At 37.8% G+C, this 19,669-nt stretch overlaps 3 protein-coding genes across 3 annotated transcripts; 1 reads left to right on the plus strand and 2 right to left on the minus strand.

Moving 5' to 3' along the window:
• Positions 1 to 295: 295 nt before the first annotated feature.
• Positions 296 to 3,066, plus strand: ndufc2 (NADH:ubiquinone oxidoreductase subunit C2). Its single transcript, XM_036537263.1, has 3 exons — positions 296 to 572; positions 1,386 to 1,529; positions 2,866 to 3,066. The coding sequence occupies exons 1-3, from the start codon at positions 437 to 439 to the stop codon at positions 2,913 to 2,915; spliced, it is 330 nt and encodes a 109-aa protein (XP_036393156.1). The 5' UTR covers positions 296 to 436; the 3' UTR covers positions 2,916 to 3,066.
• Positions 3,067 to 4,550: 1,484 nt separating this feature from the next.
• Positions 4,551 to 5,188, minus strand: LOC118783609 (thyroid hormone responsive). Its single transcript, XM_036537551.1, has one exon. The coding sequence runs from the start codon at positions 5,122 to 5,124 to the stop codon at positions 4,702 to 4,704; it is 423 nt and encodes a 140-aa protein (XP_036393444.1). The 5' UTR covers positions 5,125 to 5,188; the 3' UTR covers positions 4,551 to 4,701.
• A 5,017-nt stretch (positions 5,189 to 10,205) lies between these two features.
• On the minus strand, positions 10,206 to 14,958 carry LOC118783519 (guanylyl cyclase-activating protein 1-like). The gene is made up of 4 exons (XM_036537434.1): positions 14,761 to 14,958; positions 12,838 to 12,987; positions 10,872 to 10,959; positions 10,206 to 10,336 (listed from the first exon to the last, which is right to left on the minus strand). Exons 1-4 carry the CDS (start codon positions 14,953 to 14,955, stop codon positions 10,206 to 10,208), a joined length of 564 nt encoding a protein of 187 aa, XP_036393327.1. The 5' UTR covers positions 14,956 to 14,958.
• Between the last annotated feature and the right edge of the window lie 4,711 nt (positions 14,959 to 19,669).

Raw genomic sequence — 19,669 nt, forward strand, 5'->3', positions numbered from 1 at the left:
TATCCTCTATCCTCTGAAAGTTAAAACTTGCAACCTAACACATGCTATTTGAGAGCCATTCAAAAATATATGACTTTCTAACATGAAGATGTTTTTGCAAAATTCATAATAATGCGGTTTTTAAATCTAAACGAAAAGTTTCACTTAACTGTTTCTCTATAGGAATGTAGTGCATACGGCACGTGCGCAGAGTCCCGGGGATCGTGCTCTGTGAAAGCACAAAAACACATTAATTGAGAAAGCGGAACCTTTGTGGAAGGTGGCAGTGGTTTCCACACGAACACCATCCAGCGATACCGCCATATTTTCTTTCCGGCTTGAATTGTCCTTGGTTGTTGGTGTCCCAGTGTAAGGTGAAATTGCAGCTGAAACAGCGGAATAAAAAGTGCAGTTAACACAGTTAATCAGGAATCTGATAACTGGTATAACTGTCGAGATGGAACTACCAGATGAGGCGAAGCGTCTGCCTCCGCCGGGGATAATTAACGTAAATTCCGTCTGGCTTGGGCTTGCTGGCTGGTGCACGGCGATGTTGGAGAACTCCTTTAACCGCAGACCAGCTCTGAAGTCCGGTAAGCTATGGTTCAGTCCTACAGCACGTACAAACACTGTCTCAATGTTACATGTCTTAGTAACATCTCGTATAACATCAGCTAGTTAACAAGTAACTAAGGTTAGCTAGCGACGTAGTGAAAAAGAATCACAGCTCGAAATGGCCTATGTTGGTGCAGTAGTTTTAGCCCGGGTGTAGATAATGGTTAACCGAAGGCCTTTTTATACAGGTGTGTTTCCAAGTGATCTGGATAAAATCATTTTACAATTAGGTCCGCTTAGTTTCAGGCCAGGAAAATGCAACTGAGCTTGAAATTATCTGCTAACAATTTTAGTGTCAGTTGTTTTGTCCACTGCTCGTGATGCAAAATCACTTTGGTTTCACATCGTAATTTATATTACATTACATTACATAAACCTGCAATATTTTCGCGTACGAAATTCAGATCATTGGCTTTAAGTGTGAAAAGGGGAGTAAGGAATACATATGGTTTCACAATAGGTCAGCGGCCTACTGTTTGTTTGCTGCCCTATTGTGAGATTGAACTATAGATTCCAGCATGAAAATGTATTGCACAGAATTTGTTCAAACATATGTCATAGCTGACATAGTTGTCCCAATGTCATATGACACTGTTGGCAGAGTTGGATGTGGCATTCATTTTTACTTAACTCATTCTCTGACACGTGATAAAATGTGAATGCTTAATTGAGCCATCATGCCATGCTTATGAAGGCTTTATATGAATATGTATTTGTGTGTGTGTGTGTGTGTGTGTGTGTGCACGCGTGCACGCGATATGCTTTTTTTCCTCCCCCCAACCCATTCATAGGTGCTCATCGTCAGCTGCTGTACGCCACCATTGGCTGGTTCCTGGGGTATCACCTTAGAAAACGGGAACTGTATACCTATGCCCGACTTGACAGAGACATGAGTGAATACATTAGAATGCATCCTGAAGAATTCCCGGAGAAAGGTAAATGTCATGTAGGCATTGTCAAGGATGAACATTTTAGTCACATTGCATTGATGCATAAATTGACTTAAACAATATGGTTACACAAATATTGTATTTTGACTTGTTTTATTTCATTCATTTTCTTCTATGTGTATTGATAGTTTTTTTTTTTTCATACATAGCCATTCCAGATTTGTCATGTGATGTTTGATGGTGTTGCAGAAATGAACTGCTATAATTTTTTAAATTCATGTTTAGCAACAGAATTTCTTTATTTCATGGCTATATGTTCCTCTGGAAAATTGAAATAAGCTAAGTGTTACATGTAGGTCAGCATTGTTTTATTGGTCTACACAAAAGATGAGAAGACTATCTGAACTTTTTGTGTTTTGGATTGATGGCTTATAAATGATTAAATATCCAAGTACACCGTGTATTAGCTGTGCCATTATACCATTTGGACATTATACCATTATATGCCATTATACCATTTTTGACTTTCACATTACAGCAATGTTGTAGTTAGCTAGTGTAGTTATGTTACCCTCTTTATAGAGCTGCTATATGTGGAGATTAGTTAACAGTGTGATCAGTGTCTTTGTAGACAGTAGCATTATAGCCTAATGTTTGTTGCAGAGTTTAAAACACAGAAACCAGTTTATTTTCCCAAACTCACAATTTTAAAACATATCCCAAATCCAAGACACAGTGTATAACAGTATAAATATGATACCATTATTGAATATGAGTAAGCTTTCTTCTTAAAAAGCAGTCATTGGCTACCTAGCAGGGCTGCTGAGATTAATTTATCATAATGTAATGTTTTTTATGCTTATCAGCATTGTTTCCAAATGCATCCTATTGGTTGCAACCAGTAGGTCATTGTAGTAGTACTAATAAGATTTTCAGTCATATTTAGCTGGTCTCCAGTGTTCATACTATAACCTGTTTCTGGCAGCTGACCCAAAATGATTACACATACTGGTATTCAAACTGAGCTGAACCTTTGTTGTGGTGTGCTAAAGTTGCTTGATCTGTACTGATGCTGCGTGATGCTGTGAAAGTAAAATATTGTAATTACTGTAGCATTGCATACTGACCATTGTTGTTCAGCTTTTTTCAAGGCATACCATGACAACAATTATATTTTAGTTTTACAGCGTTTGTATGCTTTACACAAGAATCCAATGAGAAGTGCTCTCATATGCTGACAGAAGGTAGTGGACTAATTTTAACATAGTAGTTTTTAATAGTAATTTGGTGAACTATTCCATGTCTTACTACCATCTTGTGCGTGAAAATTAAACTTAATTTAGTCTATTAAATAATGTCCTTTTTTCTTTTATAATTGCAGAGAAAAAGACAATGGCTGAAGTTCTGGACGATTTCCATCCTATCCGCTGAACAGTAGTGGATGCTGCCAGTGAAGTGAGATGTTGTGGAGGTCCGAGTTGATACCACAGTCTGGTTGTTTATTATTGTACTCCTTTGGCAACTTTCCACAATTCTGTACAAATGAAAACGTGTAATAAATTAAAAATATCTTTTGTTCTAATACTGTGATTTGTTCTGTATTTATTCAACACCAGTTAAACTTCACAAAAACACCCATTTATGATTTTACAAACATAAGTGTCATTCAGTTATTTGCAGAAATGTAGTTCAACAAACAATCATAAAATTTACTGTTAACTAAAATGATTTCCTACATATTTTTATATGTGCAGCATGTTTTTAAAATGTAATCCTTCTGTAAATAGAAGAATGCCTGTGTAGTGATGAGAATCCTCCCAGTTTATAACAGTAGCCCATTTCTTGCATTGCTGTAGAGTGTCATTACATAAATGTGCCTGGAATGCAAAATGCAAATAGAGCTCCTTTTATGGGTTGAGCATTGCCCTCATTGAACGGACCTGTGTGTTGGGGTTTATTCAGCTGCTTTCTGCAGTGTTTCCAAGGAACAGTATGCAACTAAATTTGGGGATCAACAAATCCTTGAGTTCAATTTGTACTAGTGGAACAAGACTTGCCTCACATGTGAAGGACATGCATCTAATTAGGTAATTTTAGGTAGGTGATTTTATATCCAAGAGGTGGTGCATGAGAAGTTATAGTTTACACTCTCCTATTAAAGGTAGGTAAGAATAAAATGTCTTTGCTCTAAGAAATGAACAGCTTGTTGGCCCACCTTTGGCCTTTATGACTGTTTCAATGCATTGTGGAAGACTACTAAATTATGGTTGAAAGCTGGTGTTATTGTGCTCCACTACTGATCTTGGCCTTGCCCTAATTCTGTGTTCTAATTCATTCCAAAGATATTCTATCAGGTTTTGATATTGTCAAACTCTGTAGTTTCCCTGCAGTCTTGTGGGGTGTGCCATTTCTTTTGGTGAAATAGTGTATGTTTAGGGGTAATGATAAACGAGGATAAATTTGATATTTGAGTTTTTTTTTTGTTGTGAGTGATGCGTGCAGAACACCTTGAGTTAAAAATGTCCAAGGATGAAAGTAATATTGAATTTGTTAATAAATTGGCCCCAGGCTCTAATTTTCCCCAGGGTCCCTACTGTAAAATGTATGCCATAAATAGCAAGGTCTTTTATCAGAGGACAAGCCATTATTTAGCTTTCTGCAAGATATTGTTAACTAGAGGATGCTTATAAGATACAATGCAAGTCTGCTAGCTTTTTGTGATGAAGTTTTGATGATGGGTATAACCTGTCCTATCACAGTATGCTAACTCTTGTATTCTTGTATCCTTTATATTTTGTGGTCTGAATTATGCCTAAAATCATGAAAGAGGTGGCTGCAGCAAAGCAGATTTGGTTTTGGAGAATTTGGTCTTGAATTTATCATTACTTTTTGTTGGTGGTTATTACTGACAACAAGCAGTGCTCATTTCTTATATCCAACTCTTTTATGTTTTGGAATTCTTAATTGATCTTTGGGCCAACACATATAAATCAGTTAAAACACTCAGAGATTAATAGTTTCAAGAAAGCACCTTTAATCCAGATTACAGTTGTTGTTTATTGAATGTATACATGTCTGTAAACAACTGCCCATTCAGCAAATCTGAGACAGTTTCAATGTATATTAGTTGAAGAGACGCCATAATGCCCTTTTATTGGTCTCGCTTGCTTTCCTGTTCTTTCTTGTTCAGTCTTTGTTGTTGATTAGTCCGGTCACTCTAGTTGGCGATGCCGACCATATCCATGTATTTGGCGGTGAGGCTCTGAGACTTGGTGGTGAGACTGCTTATGACGGCGAACAGTCCCTTCAGGTGGAAGTGGAAGAGGACCTCGGGGTCGGCATCCAGCAAGGGCTCCATGGTTTTGCTGAGAACCTGCTGGTTCTTGGCCTTGCGGTCATCCATGGGGATAAGGCCGCTCTCCACGGTGTTCCTGATGGTCTTCAGCATGAGGTAGTACTCATACAGGTCTTTGGGGGTGCCCTCCTCCGCCGCCGCGCATTCTTGGTTGTCTTCTGAGGCCACCTCACGCAGGAGGCTCGGCAGCATGACAGTCTGCTCCATGTCGCGCACTGCGGCACTGTAGCGCCTGAGCGCCAGCTGGAGGCAGCTTCCGTTCCTCTTGGCCTCGGCAGACTGCATGGCTCCTGGGGGTTCTCTGGTGGTGCCTGTGCCGGTGGTGAGGTGGTGTTGTGGAAGGAGGCCTGATTGCAGTGCAGGGTCTGGCTGGCGAGAGCTCGGTGCTTTATAGAGCGGACCAGAGTGGGCAGGTCTCTCACCAGACCTGTTACGCAATAGGGCACTCCACTCATATTCAAGAACATGGTATCTGCAGCAATGTTGCAAGGCCCCTCCGTTGTTTGATTTTCACAAGCCTTGATTTCGGCCCTGATAGTGTCATGGCAACCAGACTTTCCTGGTTTGCGAGACAAATCAGAGTTCACTGACACCAGGTATCAGCACAGATCAGCCCATGCATCTTGGCAATGGGCACAGACAGTCCTCGTGCACAGCACAGGTCAAAAGCATGCTGACATCCACACTTTTTTATCACGTTTTACACTTTCAAATGATAGACACTTTAGAATCATTGATCATCTCAAGTTTTTGTGTTTTGATGATAATAATTTCACACATATATTGTGATATACTGCAATGTTTAGTTTCTGCTTTGTTGCCTAAATACTACATTAATGCATTTAGTTTAATGCTGTATGACAGTATTTTCTGGCTTTCGGAAGCTAGACAATACAGGGAGTGGTTATGCTCTTGGTTGAACCTCTTTCAAGTTAAGTAGGAAGTGATTAAATTTAGTTTAAACCATTTTATTTGACGTTTATAGGCAAGTCAAGAAAATCATAACTGTATTAGGTATTATTTGTTTACCTCATCTGAAAACTAAAAATAAAGTGTTTTCCTGTTTATCTGTTGAATTTATTCCATGTCCCATTAACTGAACCACTAAGGACTGATTGATTTCCATTTTATGGGTACTGTTAAAACATTTTTGTGTGGGCAAGACTATGTTTGTTTATATCCCATTAGATTTATATCCCATTAGAAGCATGTTCTGTGTAGTTTCCCATGTAAATGTATGTTAAGCCTGAAATATCAAATTGTAAACATTTAGACTGAGAATATTAAAAATCACTTCAAGTATACTTCAGTCCAAGGCCAGAGCTGTTTGAAGTGACAGGGGGTACTGCAGTGCATTCAAACTGTAAAGAGTCATTATCTATCCTGCCAGTCTTTGCACAAGCTAAAAGTCAAGAGTCAAGAGAGAAAATGAGGCAGAGGGAGGACTCTGGGCATGTTGTTGCTGCTTACTCTCGCAAACATTACCAGACTGATTTATATATTATAACTGCTTTTTCCAGCTGTCTGCTGTTCTGCATATGAATGGTAAAGTTACACTTACAAGCATTAAGGATAATTTCTGGAAAACTAGTAATTGGTATATTCTGTGATTTTCTGACACCAGCAGCTTGCATATAAGGCATTTACCTAGTAACACATAATAATTTTTGTCTGTACACATATTGGAGTTAAATCAGCTTGCATGATCAAGGGTTCTGCATCCTGATTAAAAATCTTTTTACACACCAAAATATCAGCAAATTGTGCTTTGCAATTTATTTGAGCAAACTTACCAGTGGTATGTTATATTTGACTGTTGTATAATTTGCATGAGAAATGCCACACAAGAGCAAATATAGAGTAGTTCCATTCCACACATTATCCTCTTGAGAGAAAGGAGGTTGGTTTATATGTAATTTGTAATTCTATCTAATTAAAAAGTTTCTATTACTTTCTCAAACTGTTCTTGTGTGGGACAAACTGCTAGCACACAAGGCAAAGATTTCATAATATTCTATTCTCTGACGATTAAAGAAGCAGATGTATAGGGATATATTTGGCCTGTTATTATTGTAGTCATGGGATCGAGAGTTACTAGTTTCCCCACCAGGTGATGCTCTAGAGCCTTAAAATAACAAGCAATGAGCAGTGTCTATTTTCCAAGAGTCTCTCAAATGGACACAGTCCTACTTTATGCACTTTCTTATAGATTGCTTTCAGATTTAACATGAAGTTGTATACAGTGGCCTAATACTGCTTAGAGTCCTGTTTTTATACATTCTAGTCATGGACCATGGTATGATCATAATCTTTTCCGATCTGAGATTTTTAAATTAAATTCTTTGTGGCTACAGCTCAACTCCTATTAACATAGACTAATAAAAATCTTACTGATCCAGTGTTATGACTACACATAATTTGGAATTCGTCTGCGTGTTATAGTGTAGTTGTACTTCAGAATTAAAGACATATGGAATAGTGACATTTCAACCAAAGAAACAAGTCAATTTCAGCCTGTTGTGAGCCTGGGGCAAGGCATCAGCTATGCAAATATATGTAAAATGTTCATTGTGAGATTTCCAAGAGTAAACAGCGGGACAGAGAGACAACTGTTAGGCTTGAAACACACTTCAGCCCTAACAGCCTGAGCTCCTTTAGAGTTCAGAGGTTACATATCTCACAAGTGAAATCCTGGAGTTTACATTCTTCTTGGGTTGTAGAAGTAGCTGTAAATGCAGGCAAACTGGTTGTGGTAGGTTTTTCTGCAGTCAGTCTGAACCTATTTCAAGTAGCTGTAGTGCGAATACTGTATTTTTGTCTTTGCTGCTTTAAATCACTTCCAGTTACAAACTACTGTCTTCAAGCTACAGTATTTGCTTGAAGGATAATTCATTTTTCAGATACTTGCTGAAAGGTGTTGCTTTTTTGAAAACTTGATGGTGTAGAAATTTTTCAAATGAACATGGTTATAATAAATGGAGACAGAATTTACCTTTGTATAAAATAGATGTATTTTGGAAAGACTAGCCAGTGTTTCTCTCAAAGATCAAAGGAGTAAAATTTACAAAGATTAAATTATTTATTTTAATATCATGAGCCTGTTTTTGATTGTTTTGCATAATTACAATAATTACAGTTAAAATAATGATTTCCCATTAGCAGCTGGTTCCTTTTTATTTTTAATGTGATAGCTGTCTTTCATACACAGCTGTCTGTGATAGCTGCTCTTATCATGAAATTGTATTAGTCATAAGAAAGACAATGATTTTAAGTTTAAATCTGATTTCTAATCTCTTTGGTATACTAAAAACCATTTAATGTGCACTGACATTAAATTGTTATCTATTGCTTTTTTCAAAGCAACAAGGGCATTATGGTAAGCCATACCAAGTGCAAGGCCTCCTTGTCGTAATGAATAATGTCATGTGTAAATTATTGCTGTATACTGCTGAACTGGGCACTATTGAGAATCTGCTGGTATTGTCTCATCCTTACTAAAATTTCCAAGCATGTCGATCAGTTTCAGGAACATTATCAGGTTGAAAGTAGGTTATCTCTGATATTGGTAACTCTCTGTCTGTCACTCAGGTACTCTTTGTTGCAAAGTATTTGCTGTGTGCCAGATCTTCAGGACTTAGTAATCACATGTGCTGTCATAATACTTACAGAGTACTTGTTATGGCCTCGGCATGAGTCTCCACCTCCTTTTTGCAATATATCATATGAACTGTACTTCCAGCTGTGGTTTATACCTTCTATTTTTTCTTTTTACATTTTCTGATTTTCTGCATTGATTTTCTTTGTCTTTGCTTTCTGCTGTTAATACTGGTATCAATGTTATTTTCCTTGACTAGTACTTCCAACTGTAGTAGACATCACGTGATGCAATTATATCTGAAATCTAAACAAATTTGTGAACATGTATATATTATTAACAAAAAACCTCTCGTGTTGTATTTTATTGAAGTTTTTCATCATACTGAAAAACTGATAAATACAAATACAGAGAGAATAGATATTAAGTATATTGTTCCAGAGGGGTATTAAGTCAATGCAAACATTTTTGTTTAAAATTTTGTTTAAGATTTATTATTAAGGCAACACATAAGCATGCTTTAACAAAGCACATTCTGAACATAAGGAACCTTCCAGACTTTCCAGACTCTTTATCCTAGAAGAAAGCCTTAGAAATACACAACCCAAGTTGCATTTTCACTTTGTTCTATACACACATACATCAGCCTAAAACACACAAAATACTGTAAGCCAAACATCTGAACTACAAGCAAACACAACCACAAAATTGTTGATAGAAAAAATGTTCTGCAAAAACATTTTTTTCCAAAATTGCTCTTATAAGCTTGGCTGTATACAAAGTGCTGTGCCAAATTAGTGCATCGACATCAGATGAGCAGGCAGTGTGGTGGTCCAGATAAATGAAAGGGGGATAGATGTCAGGTTAGTATCCATAGCTTTGCAGCACTTTGCTATAGTTTCAGCCATGTCTCCAATTTTCTTGATAGAAGATGGGAAAATTGCTAACATTATTTTAAGGACTTTCAAAGGATGAAATACCTATTTTACTTGTTGTGGAACTCAGTGTAAACAATTTCCAAGTCAACCGCCAATCTGATTTGGACAAAACTGCTGGATATAGGAATAATAATGACCTTATATTGCTATTACAATTTCCAGCAGTTCTGGGTAGCTAAGAATATTCGAAGTAATCTTGTTATTTTAAAGCCATTCTTTCTTCATCCCCTCATTGTAAGCACAGCCAGAAAGCATGGTTATTTTAAACGCTGGTAGCATTAGTGGATCAGCCATTAGCCTATGACAACTTCACTGATTAGTGTGACCCAGCGTAAATCTTTCTTATTCAATAATGACTATATGTGTTTGTACATATAGTGCAATCTCCATAGATAGATCAGTATGTTATTTGCCAATGTGAATGTGATAATTTGATGCTATCATGTGAAAAGCATCAGTCAGCGCATGAAACTAACACTTTTTTTTTCTTGGAGTCCCTCTCACAAAAATTTCAGTTAGGAACAATTCCACACAGGAGCCTCTGTGATGTTTAAATCATTGTTGATAAAGGAGGAGAGGCACATATTTGTGCTTTTTAGATGGCACACAAGTCAAGAATGTGCAGGTAGGGCTTGCTTTTCTTCATGGTTGATTCACTTGCTGGTTCAGGGGTGGGGTTGAAACATACACACTCCCATCACAACCAGTTTGTCATGGAGCATGAAGTTCGTCTATTTTTTTTTTATGTCTTCTTTACATAAAAAAGTCCGGAACTTTGCCTCTGAAAAAATTCCTCTCAATATGCTACTTCACCCAGATGCCCAGAGTTGCCCTCATACACTCTTCCGCCGGCCCTGGACGATGATCACCAGGACATTAGTCAGATCCATCATTTTGGTAAGCATTTCCATGATGTCAGGGTGCTCCTTGGCTCCACTGATGAACTCCTCCAATGTTAACTCACCTAGGGGCAGCAAAAGTGACAGGTTCCATTAGCGCATGGTGCGACTCACACTCCCAGATGTTTGTGTGTTGAGAAAATGTCATCGACAGAAATGTTGGAAATAACCTCATGAACACACGTAACTAATAGTAGTTTGTATATCTGATGAACAGAAAAGCTCTATCAATAAACTGTCTGCGCAGAAAAGAGAGCCTGCCCCACACATAGTGGGTTGGTCATTTAATAGAAACACCTTTAGAATTTGTAAATGATAGAGTTTTCTTTCTTAACCTGCATATTGTGAAAAACAATGGGGCACAAAGCAGACACAGTCAGATCCCAATTTCAACAGGACGTCCAGTCGCACGCATGTCTCACGCAAAGCCATTTGCTAAATTTCTGTCGTCAGTTTGTCAGTTTTTATTTAATTCTTACAGTCTAAATGACTGACCATGCATAATGATAACACTATAATTTTAGTTATGAAATATCTGAGACAAGTTTGCATTCCTGTTAATGACCTGTCATTGCTTGTCTTTCCTACTCTTTCACTCACCTTCTCCATTGACATCAACTCTCTCGTATATCAAGTTTACGATATCCTGCGGAGGTACGTCATAACTTCTGGTGATATCTTGTATCGCCTGCATCAAATCAAAAGACAGAAATGATGAATTATATTCAATATCATCTTATAAATATTTTACAAGAATGAAACATTTAATATTTAATATAATGTAAAGAATGTACAGACAATTTTTTTTTCTGCTCACTTTTGACAGTGAAAAATGTGGAAATACTTGGCAAATACAAAAGGTTACTAAAATATGTTTTGTTGATTTGTGGGTATTTCTGGTAACACATAAAAATGACTATAGACACTTGAAGTGAAACACTATTCTCTTAGTAGTATTTGGAAATGTATAGAAAGCTGCACTGCTTCTTTTATTTATTCATTTTAAAAATGTGTTGTACTTTTCTCTGATATGTTTGTGTTTATTGAGTTATTCATTTCTGTATCCAAGCATTTTCCAGGAGGTTAGCCTAATTGCCTTTTGGGGTTGGTGAATAATAAAACTGGCTCAGTTGGGTTTTTTTCTGTTTTTTATTATGTCTTCTGCAAAATGTCTATTGTGAGATCCAGTGTAACAGCATGTTTGTAAGTGGCGCTATACGAAAACACAGATTAATTGATTAATTTCTTTTACAAGGAAGGATTAATTAAAGGCTTTGCTAAGCTTCCTCATGGAAACATTAATCTGCTGTATCAGCCAACTTTAAGAATTAAATCTTAAGATAGACTAAGCCTTTTATCAAAAGATCGGTGGATAAAAAAAGAGAGACATGGGAAGTCATTTTGAATAATTGCTATCTGCTACAATTAGTATGATTAACACTAATCCAGATGTAATTGCCAAAATGTATGTTATGTTCATCTCCATAAGGACGGCTTTGCAATGGCAATGACAAGGAAATAAACCATTAAGAACACATGTAGTACAGTGTGATTTATTTAACCTGGTCCTTATTGTACATGTCATATACTGTGTACAACATTTTCGCTAGCCAATTGGTCATAAATTGATCATACTGTTTGGATAATCAGTTGAATGCTTAATTCATAAGTGACTACATAAATCCAGTATGTATTCCTTCTGTTGCCATAGGCAGAGATCTTTAAATGAAACTTTACAATATTTAAAACAGATCTTTAATGTTTAAGAACAGATGTAATCATCTCTATTTTGTTTGTGAGGATGCTATTGCGTATGTGCCTCTGCATGTTATGGACAAAAATATTGGACATACTGCATGTTTCAGTTAAGTTTACATTTAAAATTACAAAAAAATAAAATTATTTTTATAAAAATGACTAAACTACCTAACAAACATTTGAATGTGACAAAAATGTACAATAAAAGTACTATTTATAACCAATCAAATGTTAGATGTAGTAGATGTAGTAGAAAACTGGCCTCATTGGTTAGTTACCGATAACTTGCATGCATGCATCCATGTCAAAATACCTACACTGCAATGCAATATGGCAATGTGAATCTGTTATCTAACTCACTGGTATTATGATTTCACTGAAAGTGAAGAAGGTTCGACTGAGAGAAGGGGGGTGAATGAGGTCAGGGCAAAGGGCAACAATGGCTTTGGGGTGGGATTAAATCAGATGATCTCAGATTAAGAGGCCAGTCCAATTTCAGGTTTATTTCAGGTTACCTTTAGGAGTTAGGACTAATCTCAGTGAGAGACAGTTATTTTTGGAAGGGTGATTTTGGTCTGGCAGATTTTTGGACAAGTTCCACAGACACCTAGAGGGAGGCTGCTTCAACCTTAGACCAAAATAAAGTCATAAACAAGAGTGAAAAGACTCAAACTTTAAATTTACCGTATTGATATTGACATTCTTGAAATTCAGTGTCCTGTCATCTTCAATTTCAGAACACACCCCACTCTGGGAAAACTGATGAATTGCCTGTGAGACAGGTCTGGTGGAAAGGCAAAATATTTACCTTAAATATTGTCTCCATTTCGTCTTTGTCTATTTTTCCATTTCCATCTTGATCAAAGAGCTTGAAATACCACTTTAGTTTCTGGTTTATTTCCCCTTTCAGTAGTAAACTTACAGCCGCAATATATTCCACAAAATCTATATAGCCATCCTGGAAAAGAAAAGAAAATAAAGTCTGTCAGGAGTCTGATTTCTAATGAAAAAACAAAGAAGTAACAGGCAGGTAATTACCATTTACAACTTCTCAGCAAAAGGCTGCACCTCCAGAGCAGTTTATCACACCATCCCTATCTTGCATAACAACAATTGCATTTTCATATACAGTGTTAGTCTATGACCCAAAACACCATGAGTGACACGCTGTTTCATGTCTGCTGATCTGCACGTGTGCTGTATGTAGAACACTTTCACTTGCTCCACAGTATCCATCAAAGTCTACGAACCAGCTGTCATGACCAATTAATTCTGTTTATCTAAACTAGTACATTGTCAGACGATGCTCAAGATAAAGTGTATGGTGTGCTGGATGTTAATCATTAAAATTAATGTCTAAGCCTGGAGTTTACAATATTTTGAGATTATATATTAATTAATTTTCACTGTTGTCATCTACTGTATGTGTAATTACCATTTAGCTTATGGATATTTAGATTCACCTGTTACCTATCACTTTCTGTTGGTACCTCAATGTGTTTAATTCTGTAAATCGGTATTCCTTTAATTTCTGTATGCATTAGTATATTTACAAGTGTGGCATGAATGTCATTGGACATTTATTTTTAATGCATTTTTATATATTTTATCTGTTTCTCTCTATTACAGCAATTCATGCATTCATTATAACACTGCATCTTTGTATTCTTCATTCACTGAGTATAATTGAATATAATGGCAAGTCAGTGCACAACTAGTTTTCAAGTACTCTTCCAGCCTAATTCACTTTCTCTTCAGTTCCTCTTTTTCCTTAATCGACATCGAGCTGACATTTTCCCTCTCCCTTTCTTTCCTCTCTGCAGGATTGACCTTGCTTAGGATCCTTAGACTGCAATCACAGAAGCGGCTTCACATTTGAACTAGTGACCATCTTTATGTCTAATTGTATGAATCATGTAAGCATGGAATAAATTGAATTGCTTTATATCATTTTAAACATCCTTTTGTTGCAAGGTGAGGTACAATTCTATAATTTTCCTCTATACCAGGCAACAAAGTTTTCGGTAACTGATCCGGCACTGAAACATTGCTCATTTGCCATGACTTGCAAGATCCAAGTAAATGAAGCCTACTGCATAATTATTTTTTTTCATTGTTATTTATCATAACTCAGCCGTAACCTGCCGCAGTGCCACCATGGTATTGGCAATGGCCTCAAGGCCTAAACTTGACTTTTTAGTTTCTATCTCACTTGCTAGAAGAAGCAAGTGAGATCAGTGACAACAGGGCCTGACCCTTGACAGTTCGTCTCCTGGAAAGAGCTAATCCGTTAGTCTAGCCGCGGGTCTCCAGCCCCAACCTTTTTTCACCCCATCTCAAATATATGACTTCACTCATTCATAAGAATTAACCACCTAGCTTTCCAGTAGCCCTTTGAAGGTCTGGAAAATTGAACACACTGGATAATCAAAAAATAGTAAGTAATAGTAAGTAATCAAACTTTTGCTGCCTTTAAAAAGAAAATAAGGGGAAAAAAACACATGCACCTCAAATCAGTTATATGGCTGGAAAGCTGAACTCACACCAAGCACAAAATACAGGGACATGTGTGCCCTTCTGAACTTGAGAAGCTGAGAATTGGTGCAAAGCAAATGTGACACCCTCTACTTGCTCAGGGTACCAATGCAAAACCATGCAATACTGAGATGCCATGTCCACTCTCCAGAAAACATGTGTTTGCAAAAGACAGTAACTGTTTGCATGCCCTTACCCCATCCATATCGAAGGTGTAGAAGACTTGATCGACGTAGCTGCTGGCCTCCTCCGTCATGCCCGTCAGGCCTAGCATGGCCTTCAGTTCGAAGAGCGTGATGAGCCCCGAGGGAGACTCCCTCATGAATTTGTTGTACCAGTGGTGCATGTCCTCTGCTAGGATATCGTCCAGGTTCGAGCCGTAGGCACCCATATTTCCCACCTGGACGTGCGGCTGCTGACGCTGCTGTTATAGCGGGGAGAGTGTGCAGGGTGTCCTGTCTGTCTCCGGTACTCTGGCAGGTAATGGCAACAGCGTGGTGGCGGGACAGTGGCAGCGCTGGCTCTGGACTGATAAACCCGAGGGGATGCCGTCGTCTAAACCTCTTACGCCTCTGGCAGCTGAGAGGAGAAACAGCCCCTTTAATGGGATAAGTGGCTGCCTTCTTCCAAGAAACCAAGGCGGTTCTATGCACGCGAAGGGTAGGGGGTAGCCCGGATTGTGACTGTCACGTAACACACCCCGCCCTGCTGTGTCCCCAACCTTCGCAAGTCATTCGGTGCGCCATGAATATGCACTCTGTCACCTCCTTAACCTTCCTTTCCCGGCCAATTCCATCCAACCTGTGAATTCCTAGGAAACTGTATTTCAGATGACCAGTGAAGAGTGTGATTAGGGGAGGGATGTGGATCACAGACAGGCTGAAAGATATTTCTAAACATGGACAATGTCCAAAAAAACTTCTATCCAAGGCTGCTTGCTGTATTGTACCTTCTGAGTTCTTTTTTTAGGAGATCCTGAGTGGGGTTCCTCTCTGCAGGTTTGCCTGGCCTGATCAAAGTTCATTTAAAGTTTACCTGTCTTTTTAATGGCTGCATGCAACAGATAAAAACCTTGTGACCTTTGTGTCAATGCACAGCAGAAATAGCTCTGATAAGTTGACTCTCACCTGAGAAAAGTGAACTTTGGTTTCTTTTTACTTTCAATTTGCTTTCTAAAGCTGTAATTTGGATTCTCCTGATACCCTGTCCCACTGTAATTACCCTGTCAGCAAGTTTGCACGTGTAGAATAACTCTCTACTTCTGTTATACTTTTATGATTCTCTTCCAAAATGGAGCACAGTGGTACAGTATCATCTCCTCTTTGCTCCTCCTACAACTGATAAATCTGAGGGGTATGTATAGCCTTACTGTCAACCTATTGGCTGTGACCTGTTAGTGACCAGAGCACGGTGCATGAACTATAATAGGTGATCTGCGCCTGGCGGTGGCGAGGCACAGATAATCAAATTAAAAGGCAGCCGCTTAAAAGAAACAGGCATTAAAAGCCTCCACGTCCTGTTATAGGAAATCTGTTTTCAGAATAGCAGACACTAAAACAGCAGTAAGGACAAGTGGACTCTCTGACCAACAAAGCAAAAATATCAGGATTGTATGTGGATAGACTGACTGTTGTTGTAGTTCATGTTGAAATCCATTTGATTGTCTGTGGAAGGGGAGACTAACCCAGAAATCTTCTGTGAGTTACACACTGTAGCCACTGATCTCTTAAATACAGGGAGGTTCCGGGGTGTTCCAGAGCTTAGCCCACCCGTGCTATTAATACAGCAGGGAAGTGGAGAAAATACTATCATAATACTCTGTGGTGTCAGTTAGGTCAGAGACAGGGATTCCCACATGTTTACAAGCTGAGGATTCCCTTGATTAATGTACATCTAGCTGAGAGAGAGACCCCCCGACCCTGTCAAACCAACATTAATTACACACACACCGAAAGGACTTCTTGTTGCAAACACTTTGAAAGCAACATTTGCAGTAGTTTTAATGGCCACTTAAAAAAGTTATGAAACAACAACCATAAGTCACATAAATACAGCTTTGCTTTTAATAGAAATTGGGGCTAAATTGCTTGAAAAATAACTTTTTCTTTTTACTCCTTTTTTAATCTGTTGCCACTTCAGTTGTACACAATGTTCTCACTGAAAGTATATTTTGTAGGTGTAGGCATTCATGAAAAATCATTTTGCGTTTTTGTAGAAGATCCTCCAGAAAACACCCTCAGGCCTACAGAGCTATGCAGCCACGAGTTTAGGAAACTGTGTTGAAGGGAGAGCATCTGTTTTTACAAGCCATGAGCCTTCTGACATTTGACCTTTTTTTAACAATCTTGTAATTTAAATAACACCCAATTAACACAGTAGCAGTATCCCTGAAATATGTGAATGAATGAATAAATGAACAAATAAACGAATGAACGAAAAATTAACATTCTTGCTTACACAGAAGCTCCATACGGAATTGTCCTGGTTGCCACTGTGTTCAAGCTTCTCACTAAATGAAAATACGCAACAACCGTAGACATTAGGAGGAGGAGTTAAATAGATTAAAACAGACCTGCTTATTATGTGTTCTACTGCATGGTGACATGGAACAATATTATGAGGATAAAATGACTAAATTGGATTTCTAGTAATCCAGTATTTTCTCCAAGTTAGTATCATTTGTTCACTAGTTTTACTTTCTTCTAACATCCACTGCCAATTACAGCCTCATTGTATGCATTCTGCATTTTCTATATTCTCTTACTAGCTGAACTAGTGAACATAGCTCATTAGTCCCCTTTTGCAAAAGAACATTTGTGTCAGTCTTCAATGCAGAATGTTCCACAGCTTGCATTTTGTCTTTCTGAAGAAATTACGTTTTCCACAGAAAAAGGTAAATATTTACACTGTGTTATTTACTTAGAGGCATTTGTACCTTCATCTAATAATATGTCTCAGCTGCTCACTGTATACACACAACCGTCAAGTTTTACATAGTGTTGTAGTATGAGGGTATCATGAGGATGAAGGATCAAAGATGAAACAATTATATTTGATTGCATTTTTGTCATCTTCCAGACACTCCTATCCAGAGAAAATTACAAAGTAAGAATACAGTATAAGTACCAGACAAAATCATTGTTTTGTACAAGAGTACACCACAATGATTACTTATAAAGACATTAATTAGATTGACATATTAAATAAAGTATTGCCAAGTATTGCTGTGTATGGCAAGATGTAATATGTGGAAGGAGGAGACCAAATCAGGGTTGCATTACACGCAGGATACTGGCTTTTCCCCATGTTTTCTCACAGGGAATTTGTACAACTGTTGGTTGTAATTAAATTACATTTAGAGGTTGGCATTTTATAGCACCATCTGGTGGTGAGTTTTTATGTTTCTATTGAGTAAATATAGAACAGCAGTTGTACATGTCATGCAAATCTTTGTGCCTCATCTGACTTGATTTTTCACCTGTGTGATTAAACAATCTGTGTAAATTCTGCTTTCATTACAATACTTTTATATTTATCAAAAGTATTTTATATTTATCAGAAAGTATTGAGAGCAACATTTCTGTTCAATTCACCTTTTTCTTAACAGTTCTGTATCTTGAGACACATTTATCATGTTGTAGACAAAAATATATAAATTTTTTTCTCACCATAAATTATCATTGGTTGTTTTGAACCACACCACATGACATGGTCCAAATTACACAGTTTACACAACTCTAATCTTCTGAGAGGAGGAGGACACGTTGTCTCTAAATTTGGCCCAGGCACAACAGGGATTAGCACTGGCCATGCCAGAGTTTCCATCCTCTCTCCGCTTCCACCTGTGAAAGGAAACAGGGGCCTCAATCTAACTCCTGGAATTTTCACATAACAACCAGCCACTTACAAATAGCCTGGCATAGTAGCTAGTAGCTATATATAGAAACCTATTTTAGAACTGACAACTGTCTACTAAACTTTGAAATTAGTGTAGAACAGGATGGATTAAGTATTCTAACAGTGCAAATACAAGCATGTCCCTATACAGCACATCCTAATTATTGAGTGTGTGCCTCTTGGCTTTATTTCCGATTCGATATGGAGGATAGAGTCAGGGACAGGGGACTGCAGTCAGACAACATTTATTCCCTTTTCATACAGAGAAACTATGGGTTGTTTTGGCTCCTGAAAATAAAAGTTACTAAAATCTTAAAAATGCTAATGCAGCTATTTCATGAAAATGGGCTGTGAAAGTGAAAACAGTGCTATTTCGACTAGCTGAGGAGCATAGATATGCTCTCTTTAAACAAAAGGCACTAACTGCCTAAAATATAAAAATGTTAAATACTTTAATCAGATGTCCCCAACTCCTAACCCTCATCTGTCCACTAGCAACCATACATCCCTTGAAACTGGGATAAGAAACCCCATAACAAGTCCTTTATTGGCATTCTCGCTGCAGGGGGTGGGGAGACGCTGAATAAACTAACTGAACTGCATAAGACTGGTGCATGCTAGTACATTAGCTACTGTTTTAAATATACTATATGTTAAAGCAGAGGCACAAAAACATTAAAGATTTCAAATCAACAATGGTGGGCTGGTTTTGTCAGTCCTGATGATAGGTCTGAAAGAGCCTGTAATCTGTGCGAGGATAAGGAACACTAAAAACTTAAGTACATTCTGCTCTACACTGATTCCTGCTTTTTCCCACACCCCAAAGGAAGGAGACAGAAGGTCATTGCTGAATTACGTTTTTGAAAATGAACAAAATTATTGCTGTTGCCATTCAATGCAAAACACATCATGACACAAGCAATAAGACACACGCACAAAATAGGCTTTCAATGGTTCAGCTTTAGAATTGATTTTTTATTCAATGAGCAGATTTAGAGAAAGGACAGAACTGCAGGACTCTGCAGTGACTGTTGACATTCCCTTCAACAAACAAGATTTGTAACTGGCATTCCCAACTTCATAAATAGATTCCAGAGGCTCTGTGTGTGCTTTTCAGTTGGAGGAATGAATATAGTTTAATTTCATGCCAGTCTTAATTCTCAGGGCTTGAATATAATTCAGAACCAGATAAATTGTTTTATGATGAT

Source organism: Megalops cyprinoides, chromosome 9 (genome assembly GCF_013368585.1).
Source record: "Megalops cyprinoides isolate fMegCyp1 chromosome 9, fMegCyp1.pri, whole genome shotgun sequence".
Lineage (NCBI taxonomy): Eukaryota > Metazoa > Chordata > Actinopteri > Elopiformes > Megalopidae > Megalops > Megalops cyprinoides.

Coding starts and splice junctions, on each gene's coding strand:
- ndufc2 (XM_036537263.1), top strand. CDS start 437: ATGGAACTACCAGATGAGGCGAAGCGTCTGCCTCCGCCGGGGATAATT. Junction 573..1,385: donor CAGACCAGCTCTGAAGTCCG/GTAAGCTATGGT, acceptor ACCCATTCATAG/GTGCTCATCGTCAGCTGCTG. Junction 1,530..2,865: donor TGAAGAATTCCCGGAGAAAG/GTAAATGTCATG, acceptor TTATAATTGCAG/AGAAAAAGACAATGGCTGAA.
- LOC118783609 (XM_036537551.1), bottom strand. CDS start 5,124: ATGCAGTCTGCCGAGGCCAAGAGGAACGGAAGCTGCCTCCAGCTGGCG.
- LOC118783519 (XM_036537434.1), bottom strand. CDS start 14,955: ATGGGTGCCTACGGCTCGAACCTGGACGATATCCTAGCAGAGGACATG. Junction 12,988..14,760: donor ACACCTTCGATATGGATGGG/GTAAGGGCATGC, acceptor TTTCTTTTCCAG/GATGGCTATATAGATTTTGT. Junction 10,960..12,837: donor AAATGGAGACAATATTTAAG/GTAAATATTTTG, acceptor GATTTGATGCAG/GCGATACAAGATATCACCAG.